Source organism: Acanthisitta chloris, unplaced genomic scaffold, assembly GCF_000695815.1.
Source record: "Acanthisitta chloris isolate BGI_N310 unplaced genomic scaffold, ASM69581v1 scaffold28466, whole genome shotgun sequence".
NCBI lineage: Eukaryota > Metazoa > Chordata > Aves > Passeriformes > Acanthisittidae > Acanthisitta > Acanthisitta chloris.
This window is the reverse complement of record NW_008680171.1, coordinates 303-24,509: the sequence shown is the minus strand read 5'-3', so window position 1 is coordinate 24,509 and position 24,207 is coordinate 303. Positions and strand designations below refer to the sequence as shown.

Sequence of the window (24,207 nt, the reverse complement as noted above, 5' to 3'; positions counted from 1 at the left end):
GGGCTCCACGGAAACCGCTAACGGCCTGCCCCAAACCGCAAACAACCACCCTCCACAAACCCCACCAAAAAAATCTCCCAAAACCACACACGACCATCTACCCCCAAACCCCTCAACAACCTCTCAACCCCAAAAACAACCATCTAACCTCAAACAACCACCTCCCCCCAGACAGCCACCTCCCCTCAGGCCCCATAACCAGCCTCTCCCCAAACTCCTCAAACAACCTCCCCCAAACAACCACCTCCCCTCAAGACCCACAAAAAAACTTCCCCCAAACCCTAAACCGTCTCCCTCCAATCAACCTCCTCCCAAACCCACAACCACATTCCCCCAAACCCTACAAAAAAAACTCCCCCCAAACGACCACCTCTCAAACAGCCACCTCCCAACCCCACAAACAACCATCTCCCCACAAACCAAACCAAATCATCTGCAAAACAAACCAAAACCCCCTCATCTCTATATTGTACCAACACTCATCTCTTTTTTTCCCCCCTCCTCATTCTTCCAGCTGCAGAGTTTCACCCCAAGGCAATCCCAAGGATGGATTTCACAGAAGCATATTCTGACCGATGCTCAGCTGTGGGTCTTGCAGCCAGAGAGGGAAATGTTGAAATACTGAGGAAATTAATAAATCAGGGATACAGCATCGATGTTCCAGATAACAGGAGGTGGGTGCCAATCCACGAAGCTGCAGCCCACAATTCCAGTGAGTGTCTGAAGCTGCTCATTGATGCAGGTAAGGAAAATCTGGTGGGAAATAGTGTGGTTTTCTGCTTAATTACCCTGCCATAGAAAATATAAATGACATAGATTTATTATATTTACTCCTTTGGGAATTTCTGTGTGGTTTCATAGCTGTGGTAAAGAGAAATTGGCATGTTGTGGTTCGTGAGTGACATTTGAAAGTGGTGATAACAGCACATTCATGGATACTCAAATAGCTTTTAAAATAATATAAAATTTTATTAAAATAACTTGTGTTTTGTAATTCATTGCTAAATACCCTTTGTTTTCTCCTCATGCCCCTCTCTAGCTCCATCTGATGACTACATACACTCGAGGACCTTTGAAGGGTTGTGTGCTTTGCACCTCTCGGCACGCCATGGATCTGTGGAGTGTCTTCATGTGCTCCTGGAAGCTGGGGCTGACCTCAACAATGTCACCACTGAAGCCACCACCCCACTCTTCCTAGGTGACACCAGCTCTCCTGAAATGCCAAAACAACCCCTATTCTCCAGGTTTAAATTCACCAGAGCTCATTCACTGCCTGCCATGTTAGATACTTTTGTAGCTAAGTACCGGGTGTTAGAGCTGGAGTGAGTCTGGAAATTACCTGTTATTTATGGATAAATCTGGTTCAGAGAGGGTTTTAAAACAAAGTTGTAGAATCAAATTGGTTTCCCACATCACCTTTTCTTTCTTTTTAGCACAGAAAAGCTCTAGGATATACAGGATTGCATCTGTCTGAGGCTGTTTCAAGTCTTTATGGTGTTTTTAATTCCTCCCTACTTCTTGATGTGAAAAGACTTACTTTTGACATTCTTAGTTTAGCAATTATGGTCCATTACTTTTGCATTTTTTCTATTATTTATACTGGACATAATTAAATGCTTGAAACTTCTGTTACTGTGAATCCTCAGAGTCTAAATCCTCTGGCTTCCTTTTGTTTTTTTTAAATTCCTGTTCTACTGAAGCTGTTGAAAATAAACATACAGAGGTTGTGAAGTTTCTGCTCCAGCATGGAGCAAATGTGGAAGGTCCTCATTGTTGGTCTGGATGGAATTCCTTGCACCAAGCAGCTTTCCAGGTAACCTGTAAGCACATCACATAATTTCCTTGTAACTGGTGTATTCTGAATGATAATTTATCTTTCTTTGCCGTTTTGCCTATAATTTCTCATACCCTACCCTAGCAGTCATAAAGGTTATACTTAGAAATGTGTTGACTAAATGGTTCTAATAAACTCATTTATTACCATTTGTATCATGTTAAATGGGAAATGTGATAAATCAATTTAAGCTTGTCTGATTTCTTTCACTGTTTGTTTTTCAATGCCTGTTTAGAATATTGAATATATTGGGTTTTTTCTTATTTCAGTTTGCAACATGTGGGGAAAATTAGATTATGTCAATTCCTCGCTTTTCTGTTGGTTAAGAATAAAACTATTTATTTCAGGGTTCCACTGAGATAATGAAAGTACTTCTGGAGAAAGGGGCAAGCAAGAACTATAGGGATGACTTTGGAATTACACCTCTGTTTGTGGCTGCTCAGTATGGCCAGCTGGAGAGCTTACGACTGCTTGTGTCCCATGGTAATTATGGTCCTTTATTTCCCTTTTTCAACTTGCATCAACTCGCACTAGGTACAAGTTTAGTTCTGCTCTTGCACGTCATAATTTCAAATTTTAGGTGTTTTTACCTTATTGCTGTGGAAAACCTGTTGAGTTTGAAGTCACCCTGTGAAAAATTATTACTGGTGAACATTTGTTTTTATTTTGTGTCAGGTGCAGATATCAACTGCCAAGCCAAGGACAAAGCCACTCCCTTGCTGATTGCTGCACAGGAGGGACACTTGGAGTGTGTGAAACTGCTGTTGACAGCAGGGGCAGATCCAAACCTCTACTGCAACGAGGATAACTGGCAGTTGCCCATTCATGCAGCAGCTGAAATGGGCCATGCAAAGTAGGTGGTGGAAATGACACTCAGACAGAAGATTCTGATTACACAGATCTGATCCCCAAAGAGGAAGTTCAGGAAGAAAAATGAGTGTTCAAACTGATCTGTTGTTTAGAAGTCCTAATTGTTTTCATGTTTTAAATGTCTGTTAGTAGTCTCTTTCCAACTGACAGAGAGTAGATTTAGGTCCAATATGAGCTAAAAATTCTTCCCTGCGAGGGTGGTGAGGCACTGGCACAGGTTGCCCAGAGAGGCTGTGGCTGCTCCATCCCTGGAAGTGTTCCAGGCCAGGTTGGATGGGGCTTGGAGCAACCTGGTCTAGTGGAAGGTGTCCCTGCCCATGACAGGGGGATTGGAACTGGTTGAGCTTCAATGTCCCTCCCAACCCAAACCAGTCTGTGATTCTATGATTTTTAATTCGGCATCTAACTTGGATTTGATCCATATCCTAATTAGTTTAGAGCGTTTTCCCAGTGCTGAACCAGATACCAATTCACTCCGTAGCCATATTACTTTTCTGTTTAAAAATATAATTAACAATGCTTTATGCATGACTTGAAAGCTGCTAATTACAATTATATTCCTTACTATTATGTAGCAGAATCAATCATGGGCAAATATTGAATGAGCTGAGCCAGCCAGAAAATCAAAGCCACAAAACAGATCCTTTAATCCTTCCAGAAACACATTTGTAGCTTTGCCCAATATCACTCACTTGCACAGCAGAAAGCCAAGAGTGGAGGGAAGTTTCCAGAGCAGAAGGGCACTGGAGAGAAGGATGTCTCAGCAACGCCATGATTTGTACTTGCATGACAGCACTGAAATATATTAATGATAATACATAGCTAGTGACCCCTAAACAGAACCAGTAAGTTCCAGTAGGAAAGGAACTGGTGTTTGTCACTAATGTGAATTTCTGTTTCACAGAACTATCTACTCATTTCATTTACAACTCACATTTCCAGTTTGCTTCCAGACTTCATACAAGCCTGGATTTAATGCACAGCGGTACTCTGTTGCTGTGAAAAGGTTTGTTGGCTAATAGGAAATAGCTGTCCCTGGTTTGGATTAAAATATTTATTTCCAGCCTAAATCCATGCCAAAGCACAATGTGTGTCATGGGAATTATAAAGGTTGTTGTAGGCAAACTCAGTGGTAAAAAACCAGGATTTTCTTCCAAAGTTGCAATGACCATAGGAAAAATGACCTTGTTTTTAAAATGTATCATTGCATAACATCACAAAGTAGTGGTTTTAAATATTTGCAGGATACTAGAGCTGCTCATACCAGTCACTGATCGGCTTTGTGACAAAGGCAAGGGCAAAGTGAGCCCCGTGTATTCTGCAGTGTATGGTGGGGATGAAGAGTGTTTGGAAATGTTACTCAAACAAGGCTTCAGCCCAGATGCTCAGGAGTGCCTTGACTTTGACTGCAGATCCCCCATGTGCATGATCTTCCAAAAAGAGTAAGTAAAACCTCTCATATTTTGAAACTACTCATAATTGTATCAGCTTGAATTTATCTTAGTTTAAATGTGTGGCTTCCCACCTTCCTCCCTCAACTGCTCCCTCAGTATTTTTCCAGAATTCTAGTTAGTTCTCCTTTTGCAAACACTCCTCCTTGGGAATAATATTAATGCAAAATCCTGTTATGTGCTGCTTTAAGAAAAACATCGTCACTGAAAGGTTTTAAATCTTCTTGAAACTCAGGTTCTAACAGAGTATTTCGTGTACATGGATTGAAATTTATGGCTTATTTGCTGCTATTTAAGTTCATGAGGTTTGTTAGTAGTGAATTTAACTCATCAAAAGTTGTCTTTAATAATCCTTGGACGTTATTTTTCCCCTTCTTTATTATTATATAACAAATAATTTAGGAAGGGATGCAGAGCAGGTAATTATTAATGTCCTGTAAATGAGGCAGGTAACATATTTCACCACTTCTGTGAAGTAATGTGCAATCACTAACTAGAAAGCAGCACACTAATGATCATAATTATCAGTCATCATCTCATTTGTTCTCAGGTTACCTTGTTGTAATGGATAACGATAAATGAATTTGAGTTAAACATTTTAAATGGTGTATTTTTTCAAACAGAGGAAATACAGCTGGATATAAAAAGTGGTAGATGCTTCCTGAGGAAAAACTAACAGGATGTCCTGTCCCTTCTCCTGTTCCCAGGTATTTTCAGTTCATTGATGTTCTCCTGAAATATGGGATCACCCTCCGTGGGATTAATTTGGGACACTGCCTGTGCCACAAGAAGTTTGCTTTGTTTCAGCACTTCCTGAAGTTGGGCTGTTCCCTCCCCTCAGGGGATGAATTACCAGACTTCATCCACTACAGCCATACAGTGCAGAAGGAATACAAGGAATGGCTGCCCTCCCTGCTCCTGGCAGGCTTTAATCCCATGAATTTTATGTGCAAACTGTGGTAAGCAGAGAACCTCATCTTGTTTACTTAAATATCCTGTGTTAATCTGTGCAGTTATTATTTATCAGTTCTTCCACAGGATGGTCCTTGTTAATCAGTTGCCACAATCAGGAATGGGAGGGGTTGTGGAAAGTCTGAAATAAATCATTCACACTGGAGTCAGTAAAACAATTTGATTTGGGAAGAAAGCCAGAATGGGGATTGCTTTATCCCTGCCTTGGAGAAAGGCATCGCTTCCCAACTTTGATACCAAACACCTCTTATTAGCCCCCAAATTTAGCTGCAAATTTTGTGTGCGTGTAAAACTGTGATGCAGCAATGGTAAGAAGAATTTCAAAGAGAGAGAAATAGGTCAGGAGGGATGGGATATAAGTGGGAAGTGAAGCTGGGCGAAGGCTGGGAGGAGAGGAAACGGATGCACTTTGAGATTGTGTTAAACAAAACAATGTGGCAAAAATTCCACTCTGATTTTTTTAATTTAAGTTTTTCCACATACCAGTAACAGCTTGGAGATGTTTTACATTTAATTTGGCACTACAGAATTAAACTTATATTTGAAGTTTTGAAGTATTTGTGCTTTCTGCTGGTTGTAGTAAATACACTACAAGTTTGCAACTTAGTGACTGACCAAATTTCATGTCCTTGTTGACATGATGCTTTTTGGTGTTTTATTCCATAACCCATGACTACTTTTATACCAATCCTCTCTGATTTAACACTTGTCACACCATAATTTACACAACTAACTTACTCTTGAGAAGAAATGGAGGGAGATAAAATGACATTAGTAAGGGCTTGTGCTGTTGGAATTCCTTTGGATGTCTGTGTAATGGCTTTCTGTTCCTGGGCTTTGGATGAAGGTTGTTATGGATTTGTTAGGAAACAGTGGAGCTTTCTACATGCTGTTCTCACTGTTACATTTATGCTGTTGTGTAAAATGGTATTTTAGGGGAGTTTTTGTTACACAGGATTTTCTCTGCCAGCGAGAATGTCCTTAATTTCATCCTGGAGTTCATGAACTGGAGTAGACTTCCTCCAGCTGTGGAGCAACACCTTTCCCAGTACAAGGAGAAGTTCACTTGGACTCCCAAGAGCCACTTTGGTAAGCAATACATGCAGAAGATAGTCTCTGTGTATGCCAACTTCCAGGCTGCAAGTGGAGATTTAAGGGAAGATGATCAATGACTTAAGTTACGTTTTTCTAGACATTATCCCATGGATTTTAGTTTTTTAATTGGATTTGTGTTTCCAATGAAGTGTCATTCCTGTTCTGTAAGCATTGGGCAGTAATTAAAATACACACCATAAAAATCTAATGCAATCAAAATGTGGTTAACCCAAAAGATTTAGTCATTGATTGTCCAGGAAGTTTGATGGGAACAATTAAATCAGATTCCAAAAAGTAGCTTTAACACACAGGTCGTGCATTGTGTGACTATAAAGCTGTGCTCAGGTGTTTTTTAGTCTCTTTTCAAAGCAAATTCTTCTTTAAAGGGTTTTAAAACCTCCAAGTGATAATGTTACTTACTAATATTTCCTTTGTAATGTTTGAAGTGAATGAGGATGTTTTTGGAGTTAAAAAAATTAGGGTTTATTTGGGGAAATTGAGATGAAGTTGTTTCCTTTGCTATTATGTGTTTTAAGAGCATCCAGTAAAAGGAGGGTGGGGGGGATCAGTGGGGGCAAAGGAAAGGCAAAATGAAGGATTTGAGGACTGGCAACAGCCCTTCACAGTGGAGAACTCTGTATCTTGTCTGCCAGAAACAGATCCAGGGATCTAGACAGACCTGGGATCCAGGTAGCCTCAGGCAAGTGATGCCATCCCATGGTGTCCTGCTCAGCGTTTGACTTGGGTTTTCATTTTCCAGCCTTCATTCCTTCCCTGTCTCATCTGTGTCGCCTGGAGATCCGTTCCCTGGTACGGAGCGAGCGCCTGCGATCAGCCTGCGTTATCCGGGAATTGCCGTTGCCAGCTTGCCTCCAGGACTACCTGCTCTACTTGGATGTGCTGCAAGTCCATGCTATCCCAGACTCGGAGGATTCCCTGGGACAGGGAGAGGAGGGAGCTCCTTCTACCAGTCACTCCGTGGCTGAGGATACAGAAAGGAGGGACACCAGTAACACCAGTGCCTGAAGTCTGCAGGTCTCATAATGGGAATGAGACACGGGAGGAGGACTGTAAATATCCACTGTGGTTTTATACTCTTATCTAGAAGTTTGCTACGAGTTCTGTGATTTACTTGTTTAAAAAGTCTGTTGTAGCTTTCTAAGTGAACAATTTTTTGTGGTTTCTTTTAACTCTTAGGGGGTAAAATGAGCTTGTTCAATGAACAGAGCTTATAGAGGGGTCAAAATCTGTCGGTCAATGCTTTATTCCAAGTACAGCATTTCCCAAATGAAGGTCAAGGAGCACAGTATTGTATCAATGATATGAATTCATGTATTGGGAAGGGTTCTAGCTGAACCAGAGAAAGGCAAATAACATAAGAAAGGAAATTGTTTGCTGAAGGAACAGTGATTTTCTTCTTTTTCCTTCCCTTGGTCGTCAATATTTGGTGGAATGTAGGAGGCTGTGCCCAGTTCCTCCCTTTGTGTAGCCCCCAGGCAAGGCACGAAATGTCCCCACAAGCTAACCAACATGTGTCAACAAAAATCCCTCCTTTGAAGTAAGAAAGGACCCAGTGTCCTCTGAGGCCAGGTGGCAGGGCCAGGGCAGGGACATCTCAGGAAGACAGCAGCACTCCTTGTTCTGGGAAAGCCTTTGTCCTGCAGAGGCGAAGCCAGTGCTGCTGGATCACTGGTAGTAGATGCTGAAGGCATGGAGGATGTACAGGAAGGTCGTGAGGAAGGCAAAGAACTGCATGAAAGGAAGAAGAGCGATAGTTGGAGTCAACTGGAAGAGTCTTAACCCCACGTCCTCCCAGTGTTGTCAACCTGGTGAAGACTCTGAGCCTAGAGCTCTCTCCAGCCTCAAAGAAGAGGTGAAGCCCCCAGCTTTTCCCAGGAGCAGCAACACGAGGCTATCCATGAACTGGTGGACCCTGGGAAGCCCACACTGGCTGCACAACGCAACAGAGGCGAAGAGTTGAAGCTCTGCCCAGTGTGACACTGCTGAGCTTGGGATGGTTCTGCCATGGCTTTAATATTTGCTGTTGCATCTCCCAAGGGGAATTGTGGGTTCTCCAGCCTGCCCGGGTTGTTTTGAACTGACTCACCGATGCAGCACTGTTGAGCTGGTAGTGGAGTGTCCCTTGGGGGTCAAACTCAGAGTAGATGGTCGCATTGGCTTGCAAGACAGCAGCGCTCAAGTACAGAATGGCTGTGGCACCGTGGTACAAACTGTCCTGCAGAACAAGCCATGTGTGAGTCTGACACAGCTGGGACCAAACCCTCATGCCATGCTGAACCCTCCCAGGCAGCCACACAGCAGTGGTGGCACAGCAGAACTTCCCCAGAATTCCCAATTGAGGCCCAAGGAAGAAAGGACTAACTAGCCACCAGCCACGCTGGTCTTGTGCCCACGCTGCTGCTGCCCCTGCTTACCAGCACTTTCCAGTTCTCGCTGTTCCTGTGGAAGCCGAGGAGGTAGCCTAAGAGGAGCAGCAGGGAGATGAGGCAGGAGCTGAGGGACACATACATCACCCATCCCTGCTGCAGCGGGTAGGAGACAGCGGTAGCAGCAACAAGGATCCACACCCAAGTCCCACAGAACTGCCAGAACAAACAGGCGCCTCTGATGAGTGTGGGATGAGGGAAGTCCCTTCTCTCCAATCCCTCCTTGCCTCCCTCCAGCCCAGCCACCAGCAGAAGGCCTGTGTCCTTTCCAGAGCATCCTGGCACAACCAGCACTGCAAGCCGGCACCAATTTACCTCAACACTCTGGGAAATACTTCAAAACATTTCCTACAACAGGGAAAGGTTTGCTGCCCCGTTCCGCACAAGGAAATGGTCTGGAAAAGCCAGAAAATGTGCTTTTATCTGGGAAAGGTGAAAGGCTCAGCCCTGCCCCTCGTTAAATCTCCAGGGCTTGAAATCGCAGTATGAGGAAGTCTCTTCAGAACTCACACACCAACCCAGGGCAAGTCGCCTGTTCAGGGTCCACCCAAAATATTTACCATGCACAAACAACACACAGGGTTATTGGGATGAGCTTCCACTGCTCAATGCCATCCCAGCTCTGGTGGGTGAACCCCCTGGGATTGCAGCGGGGAGCACAGGCAGTGACTGTGCCTGTGGAGCAGGAGTGGTATGGGTCGCCAGCCCCATGCTACATGTCAAAGTACACCAGCTGTTATCTCAGCCATTTCCAAGGGGTGCCCTCTGGACCCGTAAGGATTTGCAAGTATCATGGAATGTCATACATTAGAAGACACCCAATCGCCTTCAACCCCTGGAAAGACTTGATATAAAGAGAGAAATTCCCTTGATTTTTTTTCAAGCAATTTCTATGTGATAACTAGAGCTGCTTCTGCCTAGGAGCCAACAGCTCTTCAGCCTTTTCCAGTCCCACAGCATCTGGTGACCCTCACACATGCTGGAGTATATCTTGTCCTCCAGCTGGTCCAAAAACCCTGTCACGAAGACCACCTATGTGCATCCAGTGTAAGCTCAAAGACAAGATGTTACTTCCCATTAATGCTGTCTTCAGGATCACTTGGGGGGGCTGCTCCCACAGTTTTAGCCGTTAGTGCTGCACCAGAGCTCGGAATACTCACTATCTCCGGTAGGATGAACGCGTAGGGGATGGTTTTTAGGACAGCAATTCCAGAGGGCAAGGCAGGCTGCGTGGAGGTCGCAGAGGGACCCACCGAGGCCATCTCTCCTCAGCTGGCAGCAGGACCGCTCCGGCTCGGCTCGGCTGGCGCTCGCCTGTCCCGCGCCGCTCCCGGGCGGCGTTTTAAGGGACACACCCGCGGGGACGTAATCGCACGAACCAGCCCAAGCTGGCACGGCGCCGCCGCCTCCGACCGGAGGAGCCCTGGGCTCCACACACCCTGCTGCCAGCACTGGGATGGTGTGTTGGCATCCATCCAAGGTGGGATTGGGAGAGCACCGGGACCACAGCCCTGCCACGCAATTCAAGGTGTTTGACCCTACACCGGGCAGGAATGTTTCCTGCAAAGAATTATCCTTGGCACACTTCCAAGCCCAAAATAGTTTTGCTTCTACTGTTGTTGCCTCCTCCCCTTTCTCTTCAGGTTTCTGTTCACTACAGGCCCCTCCACACCCTCTAGGCACATCCAGCCTTTGAAAACTGGCAGGCAAACAATTTTTATGGACAACACACACCAGAAAGAAAGGAGGGTTTGCCCCTGTGCTGTCAAGTGCCTAGAAAGGCCTGAAGGACAGCTGCTGGGATTGCTGCTGGGATTTGTGCTCCCTGGAAGATGTACTTTGGACTGGGGAAGCACTCACTGTTTCTTCCAGCAGACTCTGCCTAGCCCCAGAAGTCACATAACTGGTGGGATGAAGGGATGAAGGTGGCATCCCTGCCTCATGGCCCAGAGAGTACAGAATGACCCCACTAACTTAAGCAGTGTGCTACAGCCAAGTAGGACATTGTCCCAGTAAGATATCCTATCTCTGTGTTAGGAGAGGCAGGTGATGCTCCAGGAACTTGGCTTCTACGTCAAGCTCTTGCACAACACAGACCAAAGATAAATCCGTTTCTTGTTGTCTGAGCCCTCCCTAGGCTGAGGGAAGTGCTTTGTGGCATTTCTGGATGCTCCAGTTTACGGATGCTCCAGGGGGAGCTGGTTTTGGGCTCCATTCAGTGTGCCATGGTCTTTGAAAGATCTTGGTTTAAATCATTTGCCACCTGACAAAACTAGTGCCTGGGCTTAAATCCAGGTGTGACCCAGTGCCCACCTGCCTCATCAGACATAGTGGCAACATGCCCATTGCCCTGCAGGAAGCATCAAGACACTCCAGCACGAAAGAGAAACAGGATTAATAACATCCCCCTGGGAATGGGCAGCACACAGAGCCTGTGGTCACAAGCTGCTCAGGGTCAGCACAGAGGGAGCCATCCCAGGGGCAATGCAGTGTGTCCTGAATTCTAACCAGCTGTTATTTGTGTTAGGTCAGGCACATTCCTGTGACTAACCCAGCCTTGTCCTGAGTGGGGGAGAAAACCAGGCAAACAGTCTAAATACAGAGCAACCTGCTGTCCACTGGTTGGGCAAGAGATGGTTTTGCCCTAACCTGACTGCCCTTGCTCAGCAGCATTCTTAAGGATCACTGCTATTTCCCTTCCTTGCTTCCAGCCTGCTGGGGAACTGTGACAAAGAGCCTTTTGTTCCCCGATTAAAACAACACAAAATTAATTGGAACCTCCACAAGAGGAGAAAAGTGCTGCCTCAGCTTTGGCAAAATATGGCTACAACAGGTAGAAACAGACAACCAGAACTTTGTGTAATGGGTATAAATTGAAAGAGGGGAAACGTAGATTAGATATAAGGAATACATTTTTTACTGTGGGGGTGGTGAGATACTGGCTCAGGTCGCCCAGAGGGGTAGTAGCTGCCCCAACCCTGGCAGTGCTCAAGGCCAGGCTGGATAAAGCCTTGAGCAACCTGGGCTGATGGGAGGTGTCCCTGCCCAGGGCAGGGCTAGATGATCTCTAAGGTCTATTCCAACCCCTTAACATTCTATGACTCTATGATAATGTTGCGAAGTCAAACATTTAAAATACAATTTCCTTTAGTTACACTGATAAAATAATTTTAGTCTCTCTCAAAATGTCAAATATGTTAAAATATTCATTATAACTTAGTACAGAGTCTTCTTGGTAAGAATTTATCTGCATTCTTCTTCTAATTGTTCTTTGCTAATCCATTCATTCCCCAGGATTGTCTTTCCTCACTTCTCCCAAGAAATCATAAGCCAGCTCAGAGATATCAAAGGCTTTGTGAGTGTTTTCTGAGGACAGTAGGTACTGCAGGGCACTGTCCATCTTCTGGCTCTTTCTCAAGAAGTCATGGATCACCTTCCAGCGAGATGCTTCCGACTCTTCCTCAGCCCACTTGTAGCTGGGGAGGAACGTGGACTGGAGCAGAGGGAAGACAGAATCATGGTACACCAGGACAAACGTGGACTTCAGGAATTCTTGATCTCTCTGCAGAGAACAGTAGTTGAAAATACTTCAGTGCAAACATGATGCTGCCAAGGACTTCTCCAGAGTATTATACACAGGGAAAAAACCCAATCAAACTAACTCCTAGGATAACATCTGTTATCTTGGATAAGCCTATAGCAGGACATTAGCACAGCAGATCTACAGTAGTTCAGTCTAACTGATCTGCTCTCCAAACCCTGCCAGCATTCCCACAAACCATGACCCCTTTGCTTGTGGGATATTCCTATTTCTTCCTTAAACCCAGTGCCACATCCTCCCTGCCCTGGAAGCCCAAATTCCAGTGGTTTCCCTGCTGAGAGAGTCACTCCGATGCTGCAAGGCTCAGCAGGAGGCGAGGCTGCCCCTGGGTGCTGTTGTTTCACACTGTGACAGGACATTCTGTGCACGGTGAGAATTATGTGCTCCCCTGTAAAGACCAGCTGGGAAAACCCAGAGACTAAGGATCAGCCTGGTCAATTATCAAACACGGGAAAGATCCCAACCACTTGAAAACTCCTTGACCATGGAGTGCTCTGCATCAAACGCTTCATGGTTTTGCAGATTTGGCAGCTTGGTGGCACAGGACCATGTGAGGGGGGAGAATTCAGCAGGCAGCAATCCTCCCCTGGGAGTGGCACATGACAATCAGGTAAAACTGGATGGTTCTGGGACACCAGGGAGTCACCAATTCCGTGCGCAGATCAGCTTTCCTTTTGGATCAGTGGCCATTCTGACTCAACAGCCCTTTGTTCTGTTTGTGTAAATGGGGAGCTCCCCTTGTGTGTGCACAGGGAATGAAATGTCCCACTGCTGCTCCAAGGAAGTCTTGGATTGAGAGCCAATGCCTTTCTCATTCATCTCCCTACAGCTCCTCTCTGCAGAGGACAGGAGGTAGGACAAGGTGCAGGTAAGCCTGGTGACAGCCAGTTCAGTTCTCCATGCCAAAATGAGGAATTACAGCTGTCTGGGAGATTTGAAGAATTTGGGGGCCATTTTCCAGGCGGACTGGAGCTCAGAGGTTGAATGAGGGAAGATGATTTTATGGGTGTACACAGCCTCTTTTGTATCCATGACAAGCTTTTATCAGTTGAATACTGGAAGCACATCATGACAGGGAGACACAGTTTGAATACAAACGTGTAACAACTTCCCTGTCAACAAATGAGGCAAAAAGTTACAAGTTCATTTAATTTTTCTTCTCCTGGTTTATTGGTATCAATCTGGGTAAGAAATGGTAAGAACTGCATTTGGCATATCTGTATTTTCTAAATAAATGTACAGTGAGAGGAAAAGCTAAGCATCAATAACACACAGAGCAACTAGCTCGAATTACACTGAATATATGGAAATAAACACCTGTAGTTATTACCTTCTCAGTTCTCTTCAGTGTCCTTTCTCTGTCTGCCCAAGCACTCTAAAATAAAATGTAAAATCAGACCAAGGCTGTGGAGAACAAAAGACCCCTCAAATTTTATCTAGAAATCCTGACAAGATAACATACCCGAAGCGCATCCATCAGGTCTGACTGATCCAGGAGTTGAGGGAAAGTTGCTAAAACAGGATTACAGATTAAGTCTGAAACAAAAACCAAGCACATTTAAGGCTCGGGAAGAAACAGGATAGGTTTTAAGGTATTGGCACACCCAGGTATTCAGTACATCTGTGCAGATTATTCCAAAAGGAGAATGAGGTGTAACAGTTCTCTGGGGAGCAGGGAAGGCTGGAAAGCTCCCTAACAACTGAGTTCTCTGACTGTAGCCAACAACAGCTGGGACACAGTTAAACCAGGAGAGAAGACACACCAAAACCAGCTGCTGGTTTACTGGGAGAGCCAGCAAGCATGAGACCCTCCTGATTTACCTGACTGAGGTGTTTCCCTCATTCCTGCACCTGTCTTTTCCATACACAGCTGCAGTTGTGCTGCTTGATTTGGATGTTATGGATAAACACACTTTGGTTCCACCTTAACCTGGTGTGTCCTGTGTGCCTTTTCAAGAGAACTGGGTAACAAGTGGCACAGTCAATTTACCAAATGGAGCACAACATCACACTGCACAGGTGTCCTGTGTGCTTTTTGGGTCACCTCCAGGCAGCGGCCATGTCAAAGCTAGACAGGCAGAGCTGCCTCCCCTGAGGGGCAGGAATCAAAGCACTCTGCTCCTGTCATTATTTTAATTAATGAGATCGTGGGTAAGATTGTAAGTGACAGCAGAATTTCAGTTCAAGTGTTGTCTTTTTCTTGTGATTTCAAATATTTCATGTACGCTGTTGTCTCTTCACCTTGAACCTGATGGGAAGTTTGGTACACACAAACCATTTCAGGGAAGCAAGCCAGAACTGATGGCTGGAGTGAAATATAACAGGCATTTTAAGTTGCCTATTTCTAAAGTGGTGGTTGATTTTGAAATAATGGAAATCTTCATTAATTACACAGCTACCAGGACAACTTATGTGGTAGGTCCTTTCAATCATTCTAAATGAAGTCTGAATCCAAAGGCATGTGATTTAACTCCAGGGCCTGATCTACCATCCTAAGTTGTGCAGATCAAATCAAGTAAGTGTGGCAGTTCTCACCTGGTCTTTAAAAACTAAGCATTTCAGTTTCTGTGCTAAGTTTATTAATTAAATCATTTATGAAAGGGTCTGGATTTCAGCTACTGAAATAGGCAGGACGGAAAGTAAAGTTGAAGAAAATCAGGAGTTAAAAAGGGAGTTAAGTTCTGGGCACCTCTGAAATGAACCTGTAACTCGTGCTTAAGTATGGCTAAAGATTGTCAGCTAAAAATGTTAGTAAGTGCACAAGGAAATTTATTTGCCACAGGAACATATGATTCATAATTCATTATGGGGAAGAGACAGGAGAAAACACAAGAAAATCATTTTCAGTACCAACATAAATTCACCTCTAGTACAGCTAAATGTAATTTCCCCATATTTCAAACTGAATTTAAAATGGAGAAGGCTATAAACTATTATAGTTCTGCTGAATGAATAAGATAAAGTTGCAAAATCAGGGCAAGACACTGAGTTCTAAAACCAGAACTTTTCCACTTCTGTCTCTCCCTACTGTGCTAGTGAGTAAATAATGATAAAAACAGAGAGGATGACTTAGCCCCAATGACAAAACCATCTCAAACCAAAAGGAGACTCTGCAGAGTCATCCTCTGGCTGAACCTGATCTTTGTCCAGATCTCACCTGTGCTCTGTGTGCTCATCCTGTCCTTCAGGAGGGCATCACCAAGGATTTGCCGATAGAACATCAAGAGATGGATGTGGCACACGCTCCCAACTAAGGTTTCAGGTAGAAAACTATTGGGAAAGTAAAGAACAGCAGTTAAGTTTTTATGGAAAACTGCTCCTAAGAGACTCAATCACGAAACCTGAATGACAGCTCCATGGAGATTATTACTAGCTCTTGCTGGCATCTCCATGAATCCATGACAGTGGCCATAGATACAGCTACAAGGGCCTAATTCGGGCTGTTGCAGTTTTTCATCTTACCTAAACTCTCTTTATTTATTTTCAACAAAATAAGCATCAGAGATTGACTACAACATGCAAGTGGCACAACCCTCAGATTTTTCCAGTCAGTGTTCCAGAGAAGGGGAACACTGTGTATTTCTGGGACCATTCTAGGCTGTCTGGAATAGCCTTTCATTTTATGGCAGCACATGCCAGTACTTACTTCAGGATGTCTTTTGACTGCACACTTGGTGACCTCAGTTTCACCAGCAGCACAGGCTGTTTTCTGAATGTCATGAACTGATGGAAAACCCCACTGCCTGCTGGAGAAATAAACACCCAAGATGGAATCAGCTTTTTCGAGAGAACATTCGGAATTATCTTTAAAAAATGGATATTTAAATGGCTTGGGAACTCCTTAGAGTAGTGTAAGTGCTAAGCCTTGCACCACACAGCCAAGGGCAGGTAAAGAAATACTTAAACATGCAAAATGAGAACACCCAAACCCAAACCAGCCTGTGGGAACTGTTGGAAAAGAGGGACAGCATTTCATTAGTTTAGGAGAAACCACACCTCTTCTTGATATTGATGGGTCAACCTCAACCCCTCTCTCATAAGGAGTTCCACCACTCAGGAGCAGCTCATACATCCTGCAAAAGAGCAGCAGAGGAAAAATAAAGACATTTAAGCACAAAATAAGACATTAAGCACAACCGCTTTCTGAGAGAGCAAAACCTGATGTCTCAGAACCTGACACGGTCCCTGATTGTATGACCAGTGTTTCATATACAATGGCTGAACCCAGTTAAGCAATCAAACCGCAAATGGTAAATTTGAAAGCTGTATCATATGGGGAATTTAATTATTTGGGGGGATTTAATTCTATTGGGAAGTTAATTATTTTAAAAGCGATTAGCAACACTGACTCTTTTCCACAGCTCCAACAGTTTTCTTGTAAGAAATTGAATGACTGTTTCACTAAAATGTTTTTGAGTCATCCCTTTTAGATTTTACATATATGAAACTTAATCTGTAGGGACAACATTCGACTTAATAAAATAGGAAAACAATGTTAGAGATGAGATTTAGAAGAGATTTAGAGACTTATAGAATAGTAGAGGTCTCACATGGGTATTTCTTTGCCCCGTAATCCAGATAAATTCAGAATACACATCTATATCTACATATATTTGTTAAAAAACAAATATGTACACTTGATTATTCTTTCAGATCACTGAACTCATGAACTAATCATAAATCAGCTGCAAAATATAAGTTTATTCACACACTCCAAGTGCAGTAAAGAGATTCATTCACAACAACTCTTAATCTGACTGCAGGTGTTGGAAACTAATCTAATTTTTACAAGAAAAAAGGGATATGCAGCAAAGTACACATAGAGAAGAGCCAGAATCACAAAGGACTGGTCTGGATTCCATCTGCCCCAAGAGTGTGTAAGTATGAGAGATGAACTTATGGTCTAAAATAAATGTATGTACATAGGTGTGGAAATACAGAGAGAATGGGAAAACTTACTTAGAGGGAACAGGCATTCCATTGGAAGTAAAAAGCTTCAGGAATCCCCAGCCACAGCTCAGCTCTCCTCTTTCACCTGTTAACTAGGAAAAAAAGAGAAATGTCAATGATTTGAGCAGCTGACCCAGAATGAGTAACTGAACCACAATTAATTACAATAATCACATCAAAACGGTTGTGGTTACCCTCATTTCCTCTTTCACCCATGTGCATTTGAAAATCACAATCTGCCTTCTATTAGGGTGGTTTTTCTGGGCTTTACCATCTATTGTACTTTTCTGCAGCATATTCCAGGCTGCATCTGTGTCAACTGAAGATAAAACCACTGTCCATACAGTTAAAGCTATAGTTTTTAGCAAAAGCTTAGTTTCCAAACTGTACAGCACAGTAATCTGAAACAAGTCCCAAAGACAGAAACACTGCAGGAGTGAAGAGAGACTTGGTCCTTTGTGATCACCTTACATGGTGTCTTTGGCAGCCTGACACAAGTTATTTCAGTATAATTAAAGGTACTTTCATGCCCAGTAGTCAGACAGTCTTTTATTCTCTAATTAGGGAATCCCAGAATGGTTTGGGTTGGAAAGGAGCTTCAAGACCATTGCATTCCACTCCCTGCCATGGGCAAGGACACCTTCCACTAGACCAGGTTGCTCCAAGCTCCATCCAACCTGGCCTTGAACACTTCCAGGGTTGGGACGGCTACAGCTTCTCTGGGCAACCTGGGCTAGTGCCTCACCACCCTCACAGGGAAGAAATTCTTCCCAATAACTAAACCTCCTCTCTGTCAATGTGAAGCCATTCCCCCCTTGTCCTGTCACCACAGGCCCTTGTAAAAAGTCTCTCCATCTTTTTGGTTCCTTCCAGGCAATCCTATTCTCTAATTAGGGATATTCTGTAATCCTATTCTTTAATTAGGGACAGCAGGTTCCCTTTTTCACCTGCACTTGGAATGATTTCTGACTCACACTGCGAACGTAAGTGATGCCAAGTTCAAATAATATCCCAATGTCTGGCAACAGAGAGTTGGACCTGACAAAACAGTCCCCATCAAGCAAGCTGGGTAAGATGCCCATCACCTAATAAAGAGGGAAAGAAAAAGAAGTTAATGTACCTACAAAAAAAATAAAATAAAAAATAAAATCTTGATTTTTAAAGGCCATCAGCACATCTCTCTCCCACACAAGATCTCAGCCTCAATCCCACTGCATATAAAAATGAGAAGAGAATCAAATTCAGTCAAAACCTTGCTCCCCTTATTTTTTATCTTGCCATGGAGCACAGCTATGCCACCAAGGAACGTTTTAGTGCCAAAGCCTTGTCACTAAGCAAAAAGCTTAAATAACTAGACTGTCAGTGGCTGTGTCACCTACCCTTGGAGAAAAGGTCCATGTCTGAGGGGTTTTAGGCAGCCACGTAGCTCTCACTGTGTGAATGTTACTCAGCACCTAAAGCATGACAGTGGGGATAAAAGCTGAGGCAAGTTTTTCTGGAAAGCTCTGCTGGCTTAAGGAAATGCAGTGTTATCCCAGATTAATCCAATGCTGCACACAACAAAGGCAACTGGAAGAGAACTGCTGCATCGTCAGCATGAGATGTTGTTACAAAAAACTGCTCTACACACATGTGCAAAGGAACAGAGGATCAAGGGCAGGTGGGGCAATCTGACCCTGACCCAACTATTCCCAGGCCCATCACAAGAGACAGGCGAGCCCAGAAAACACTCATCTCCAGAAACACAAAAGGAGCCAAGAGGCACAATGGCAGGTGGGGGAACTAAAATTATGGGCTCTGAGAAACGGAGCTCCCACCCCAGCCCTTCCCAGGGCCACGCAGCACAGCCCTCAGCCCCAGGGCAGGGTGTGGCTCCTGTCACTGTGAGTCAGGAGCAGCTCCCTGAATCACCTCACAGACTGCCCAGGGGTATGAGACATGGGTGTGCAGGGGAAGGGCATTTTCAGCCTGCACCTGACTTACTACAGGGTGAAAGTAGTAAGGGGGCAGAAACCAAAGGCAGAAGAAGGGAGGGATGAAAGTGCTTGGTGGAGTAACAAGGGTGGGAAACAGAGGAGAAGTGTGCATGTCTGGCCATGCCTGATGCCTCTCAATGCAGTCTGTCCTGTTTTCTCATTAAACCCCATTTGGAACTATTTCTGGGTGAATGGGCTCAAGCCAGACTGAGAGTAAGTTAAGTGATTTGTGGCGCAGGCTGTGTGTGCCTCTCTGAGACAACTGGAGGAGATGGCTACCAGAGGGAGCAGAACTTGAAAGATCCTGCAAGTTCCAAACCACCTCAAGTGATTTTTGACTGGCAAACACCTTCCTCACCCGACTGCCGTCGAACAGGCAGAGTCGGACGTGCCTGCTGAGGACTTGCACACCTGCTCCTGGGAGAGGGATCATTTTGCAGCCACATAAGGTCACAATCAGGGACACTCGAGTCGGTCTGGGGTAGATCTGAAATACAACAGAAGGATTAAGCCTACAGGGCCCTCCTGCACAGGGTCTCATTTGTGTTTAGTTACTGAAGGGATTTGGTGTTCATTACTTGGATTCTCCTAACCACAAAGCTTCTGGAGTGTTAGCAGAAGAATTTCTTCATAAGCCTTTAGTTCTCTCCTAAGGAGATTGCTACAAATATTTTAGTGGGACAGACAGAAAGTTCTAGCAGAAGAAATATTCTAAAAAGGTGCAAATTAAGACATAATAATTAGCAAAAATGAAAGAAGACAAATTAAATCTGTGATTTCACAGTGTCCATCAGAACTTCATGGTATAAACCTTCAGACTAGTCACCCACTGTTTCACCCCAGACAGGAAAGGAATCCACGAACTTAAATGACTCTTAAAATAAGATTCCCAACATGACAATTTGTACTGATTTTTTGCCTATTGGAGAGTAGGATGTGCTAACATCTACTGCCTAAAGAGTCTGGATTGACATGGAAACCTGCCATGTTCACCCACCAATGTGAAATCCTGCCAGCAATTCACAACTAGACATCCTGTCACTTCCCAAAGCCAAAGGCATCAGAACTTCCTTACCAGTGATACTCACAGTGCTTTTTTCAGGGTCCCACACCAAGTCTTTGAAAGCCAACTGGGATGGAGTAAGCTCAGGCTGCAAATAGTAACTTGCTCGAAACTCATCACCTACAACAAGAGCAATTTTAAAAATTCATTTTTTAAAGGGTCTTTATTGCCACAAAATGAACAACATCCAAAGTTCAGGTCCAACTGAGTATTTGACCAAACAAAACTATGGAGGCATCTCCCAGAAGCTCTATTTTTAAGTATTCTTCAGTATTTCATCCCAGAAGCACAATAATTTAATTAACAAAAAGAGCTGAAACAGTTTTAAACACAAAGAACAGCAAAACATGAGATGTCTAATCTATTTGGTGAAGAGTCTCCAAATGATCTCTGAGAAAAATGGATAGGAAAGGAAGGCTCTTCCAAATGGGAAAATCTTTTGAAATCATGAGGGAATTTGTCAGGATTTCACACAGATGAATTAAAATTTAATTGAAGGGGAAAAAGAAGCCTTTTATACATTATTTGATGGGTCAAATGTAACCAATTAATTATAATTAAGCAATACTGATTGCAGTCCAACAGGCTGGAGAAACTCACCACAGACACCAGGAAGGCTCTTCCAAATGGGAAAATCTTTTGAAATCATGAGGGAATTTGTCAGGATTTCACACAGATGAATTAAAATTTAATTGAAGGGGAAAAAGAAGCCTTTTATACATTATTTGATGGGTCAAATGTAACCAATTAATTATAATTAAGCAATACTGATTGCAGTCCAACAGGCTGGAGAAACTCACCACAGACACCTGAGAATCCTCACTGCAACCATTAGGAGAAATCCTTACCTTCCTCTAAGAGCTGGAAAAGCATGGATGGGCGGAATCCTGCAGGAACTGCTCCACTGGTGGTCAGTACCTCCACTGTGTCATTCTATTAGAAAGAAAAACAAAAAGGACAATAGTATTCCTGGTGTTTACACCTAATTCCATCCTAATTTAGAAGCAGCGACTTGAGGCATCAGTCACCTCATCTGCAGGTGAGCTTTTCTGTGGAATTTCTTGCTACCAAACAAACCTCAAAGTAGGTATTTTAATTAAAAATAATGGTCTGCAATATGAGACACGGTGTTTGGTGAAAGGCATAACCTGTCTACAAAATAATTAACATGGTGACAGGTGTAAGAGGTAGCACCTACCTCTGTGATGGCTCGTACAGCACTCCAGTGAGAATCTGTTCTGGAAGAAAAATGGGGTTTTATAATATATCCTTGGGTGGACAAAAATTTAAGCAGTAAATATTGGTCTGGTTTCAAAGAGTAACAGCTTCATAACCATATCTGAGATACTAATAATGACATATTCCAGCCACTAAGGCTAATTGCCACACTCTCCCACAAGCCCCAGTGAGGTAAGAAATGTACTGCCAGGTTTAAGGAGGAGGAGAATAATTTTATACTTATTTCATTTCACATTACTTCATTTACCTTCTTTTAATTTCAGTTCCATCTGCTGTTTCATCCACCACTTCTATGTGTTCCTCCCCTTCCTCCTGGCTTTCTTCCTCTTTATTATGAACCTGTAATTCAGATTCAAAATGGCAAAGTGCTTGATTTCTTCCCAGTTCTGGCCCTAGAAATGCCTTCTCCAACCACAGCCCACGTTAATAGTTTAGAAAAGGAGATTTCCTGTCTGGCATGTATCACTGCAGGATGCTGTCCAACATTTACATGAACTCACATCTCAAATAAACTATTAAACGCCCAAATTAATTCACAGCAGCTTCAGAGTTGACTTTTAGTGACAAAGATTATGAATTTTATATTCAAGAAACTTCCTATGTCACATCTTCACAAAGCACAAAAATGCTGTTTGGCTTGGTATCTCCATCCACATGGATACAAACATCACGTGTCCCCACATTAGCATTGTGATTAATTTTATGCAGCTCTATAAAAGAACAGAGGTGAGACTAGGACAAAGATTGCAGCACACCAACCGTGAGGTAGGTCCTGGGAACAAGGCCTCTCTCCCCTTTGGAGTTTTCAGCTACCCACCAGCCATCTGCCTTCTTGTCACATATGAGCAGGACTTCTCCTTTCTTTGTCATTAGGAGAGAGGGAAAAAAAAAATCAAATATTTACATGACAAACCCTCAAAGTCATCATTTTTCCTACCACAGAGATCACAGCCAGCCACGACACGCTGCCACGATAGGAGGTGGCAAAAGGACACTGCACTCCAAGGGAAACACCATTTCACCCCAAATCCCACAAGGAACTGGCTGAATCCCAAGATCTGCAGTTAAAAAAAAGCCTTTCCAGAGAGATATTTACCACAAATGTGAGATCCCCTTCCTCCTGTGCATCAAAGTTTCCCACAGCAACACATTCCTTAACATTTGGGTCATCCAACAGCTTTTCCTCGTCATCATCTTCACTGTCTTCCTCCTCACTGCCTTCATCTTCACTCTCCTCCTCTTCTTCATTTTCGTCTTCTGCTTGAGGACCTTTCTGATGTCCCTTATCCCTACCCAAAACAAATGACATTTTTTTATTACCATTTTAACAAAACCTTTTGGAATTGCTGTCAAGCCCTGCAATCTGGGATTCTCTGCAAGGACATTATCCAGACACAGCATTTTCTGTCCTGTGTTTTACTCTCTGTCCTGAAGAAACTCCAAAATCTCAACGGTGTTCACCCAACAGTGACCACGTTGACCCTCTCTTCCATACATTACATTCCAGCCATTATCCAACACACCCAGATAAGTCATAAATGACTTATCACATGAGCACTTCTTTTTTTATACTTGCTGTATTTTTTTCAGATAATAAAAGAGATGAACTAACAACTTTTCAGGGTCCTTTCCAATCATTCCATACCAACACAGATTGCACTTGTGCGTTTAAGCTACTTACACTGTATAATCTGTTGTCACAAAATCCTGATCCAAGAAAAGGATGAGCTTCTGGAGCTGTTGGGAGAGTTTTAGCAACAGCTTTTCCTCTTCCTCCTTCCTCTGACTATAATTCCCCACTGGTGCAGGCTCATCAGCCTAACAAAGAACACAACAAATAGCTCAAGGAACCAAAGTTTCCCAATAAATTGCTCAAAGACTCAAAGTTCCCCTATAAATTTAGTTTTCCACACATGCCTTACAAGCTTTCCCCTCCCTGGGCTGCTGTCACTCCCTCTTTGGTGACATCCTTCTTGCCCTTTCACTGTGCCAAGGTGAAATTCCATGTTAAATTTCAAGTCTTGCATTGGGTTAATAAACATTTTATCATGTATTGGGTTGATAAGAGATCAGCATAGAACTTGGACACAATAAAGCATTACAATGAGTTTTTAAATAATAAATGGATATAAAAATTATAAATTGGAGAGATTCCAAGCAGGGACTGTGCAGTGCTGGGCACTGCCCTTGTCCTGAGGCATCCAAAATGGAAGGCTGGTGTGATTTAACTGCTTTCCATGATTAATTTTGGAGAAAACCATGAAGAAATTCATCTCCATACTTACCTTTTTCAAAGCATGGAGAGCACTTGTATTCTCCTCCACCAACTCCTTTAGCTGCACACATCTGCATTGAGAACAAGACAGACAGGTGGTGTTTTCTTCAGATTCTGCCCCAAACCTGCATGCTTGCAAACCTGTCAGTTTAGGCGCTCCATGTCCAGGCAGCTTAACAACTCCAAGCCCAAACGGCAGCTTGGCTGATTGTTACCTGCAATGTGCAACCTCCCACTGGCACTTCCTCAGCCCTGGAGGGCAGGGAAGCAGCCAGACTGGAAAACAGGAGTGAGAAGAAGCAGTGAGAGATCTGTACAGTTAGGAGAGGAAAGGAAAGGCCTAGAGGGAACTCTTTGCTCTTTCTGATGCAGAGTGATGAGGATGGAGTGGATCTGCAGAGGATTCACTCAGAGCAGCCAGGAGATGGTTCTTC

General features: G+C 43.7%; 3 protein-coding genes across 3 annotated transcripts; 1 reads left to right on the top strand and 2 right to left on the bottom strand.

Moving 5' to 3' along the window:
• The first annotated feature begins 546 nt into the window (after nucleotides 1-546).
• On the top strand, nucleotides 547-7,248 carry LOC103804997 (ankyrin repeat and SOCS box protein 3-like). The gene is made up of 9 exons (XM_009077629.1): nucleotides 547-742; nucleotides 1,040-1,198; nucleotides 1,701-1,813; nucleotides 2,182-2,317; nucleotides 2,510-2,687; nucleotides 3,949-4,146; nucleotides 4,863-5,114; nucleotides 6,083-6,216; nucleotides 6,983-7,248. Exons 1-9 carry the CDS (start codon nucleotides 547-549, stop codon nucleotides 7,246-7,248), a joined length of 1,632 nt encoding a protein of 543 aa, XP_009075877.1.
• A 660-nt stretch (nucleotides 7,249-7,908) lies between these two features.
• On the bottom strand, nucleotides 7,909-9,931 carry MALL (mal, T-cell differentiation protein-like). Its single transcript, XM_009077627.1, has 4 exons — nucleotides 9,830-9,931; nucleotides 8,658-8,825; nucleotides 8,330-8,458; nucleotides 7,909-7,971 (listed from the first exon to the last, which is right to left on the bottom strand). The coding sequence occupies exons 1-4, from the start codon at nucleotides 9,929-9,931 to the stop codon at nucleotides 7,909-7,911; spliced, it is 462 nt and encodes a 153-aa protein (XP_009075875.1).
• A 2,021-nt stretch (nucleotides 9,932-11,952) lies between these two features.
• NPHP1 (nephronophthisis 1 (juvenile)) lies at nucleotides 11,953-23,844 on the bottom strand (the record flags this gene model as incomplete). Its single annotated transcript, XM_009077628.1, has 18 exons — nucleotides 11,953-12,231; nucleotides 13,601-13,645; nucleotides 13,733-13,806; nucleotides 15,428-15,540; nucleotides 15,917-16,016; nucleotides 16,267-16,343; nucleotides 17,230-17,312; nucleotides 18,195-18,305; nucleotides 18,600-18,674; nucleotides 19,555-19,683; nucleotides 20,285-20,379; nucleotides 21,108-21,192; nucleotides 21,458-21,497; nucleotides 21,746-21,837; nucleotides 22,258-22,359; nucleotides 22,595-22,787; nucleotides 23,180-23,316; nucleotides 23,784-23,844. Coding segments are annotated over 18 exons (1,891 nt in total), but the record flags the coding sequence as incomplete, so codon positions are not given.
• Nucleotides 23,845-24,207: the final 363 nt, after the last annotated feature.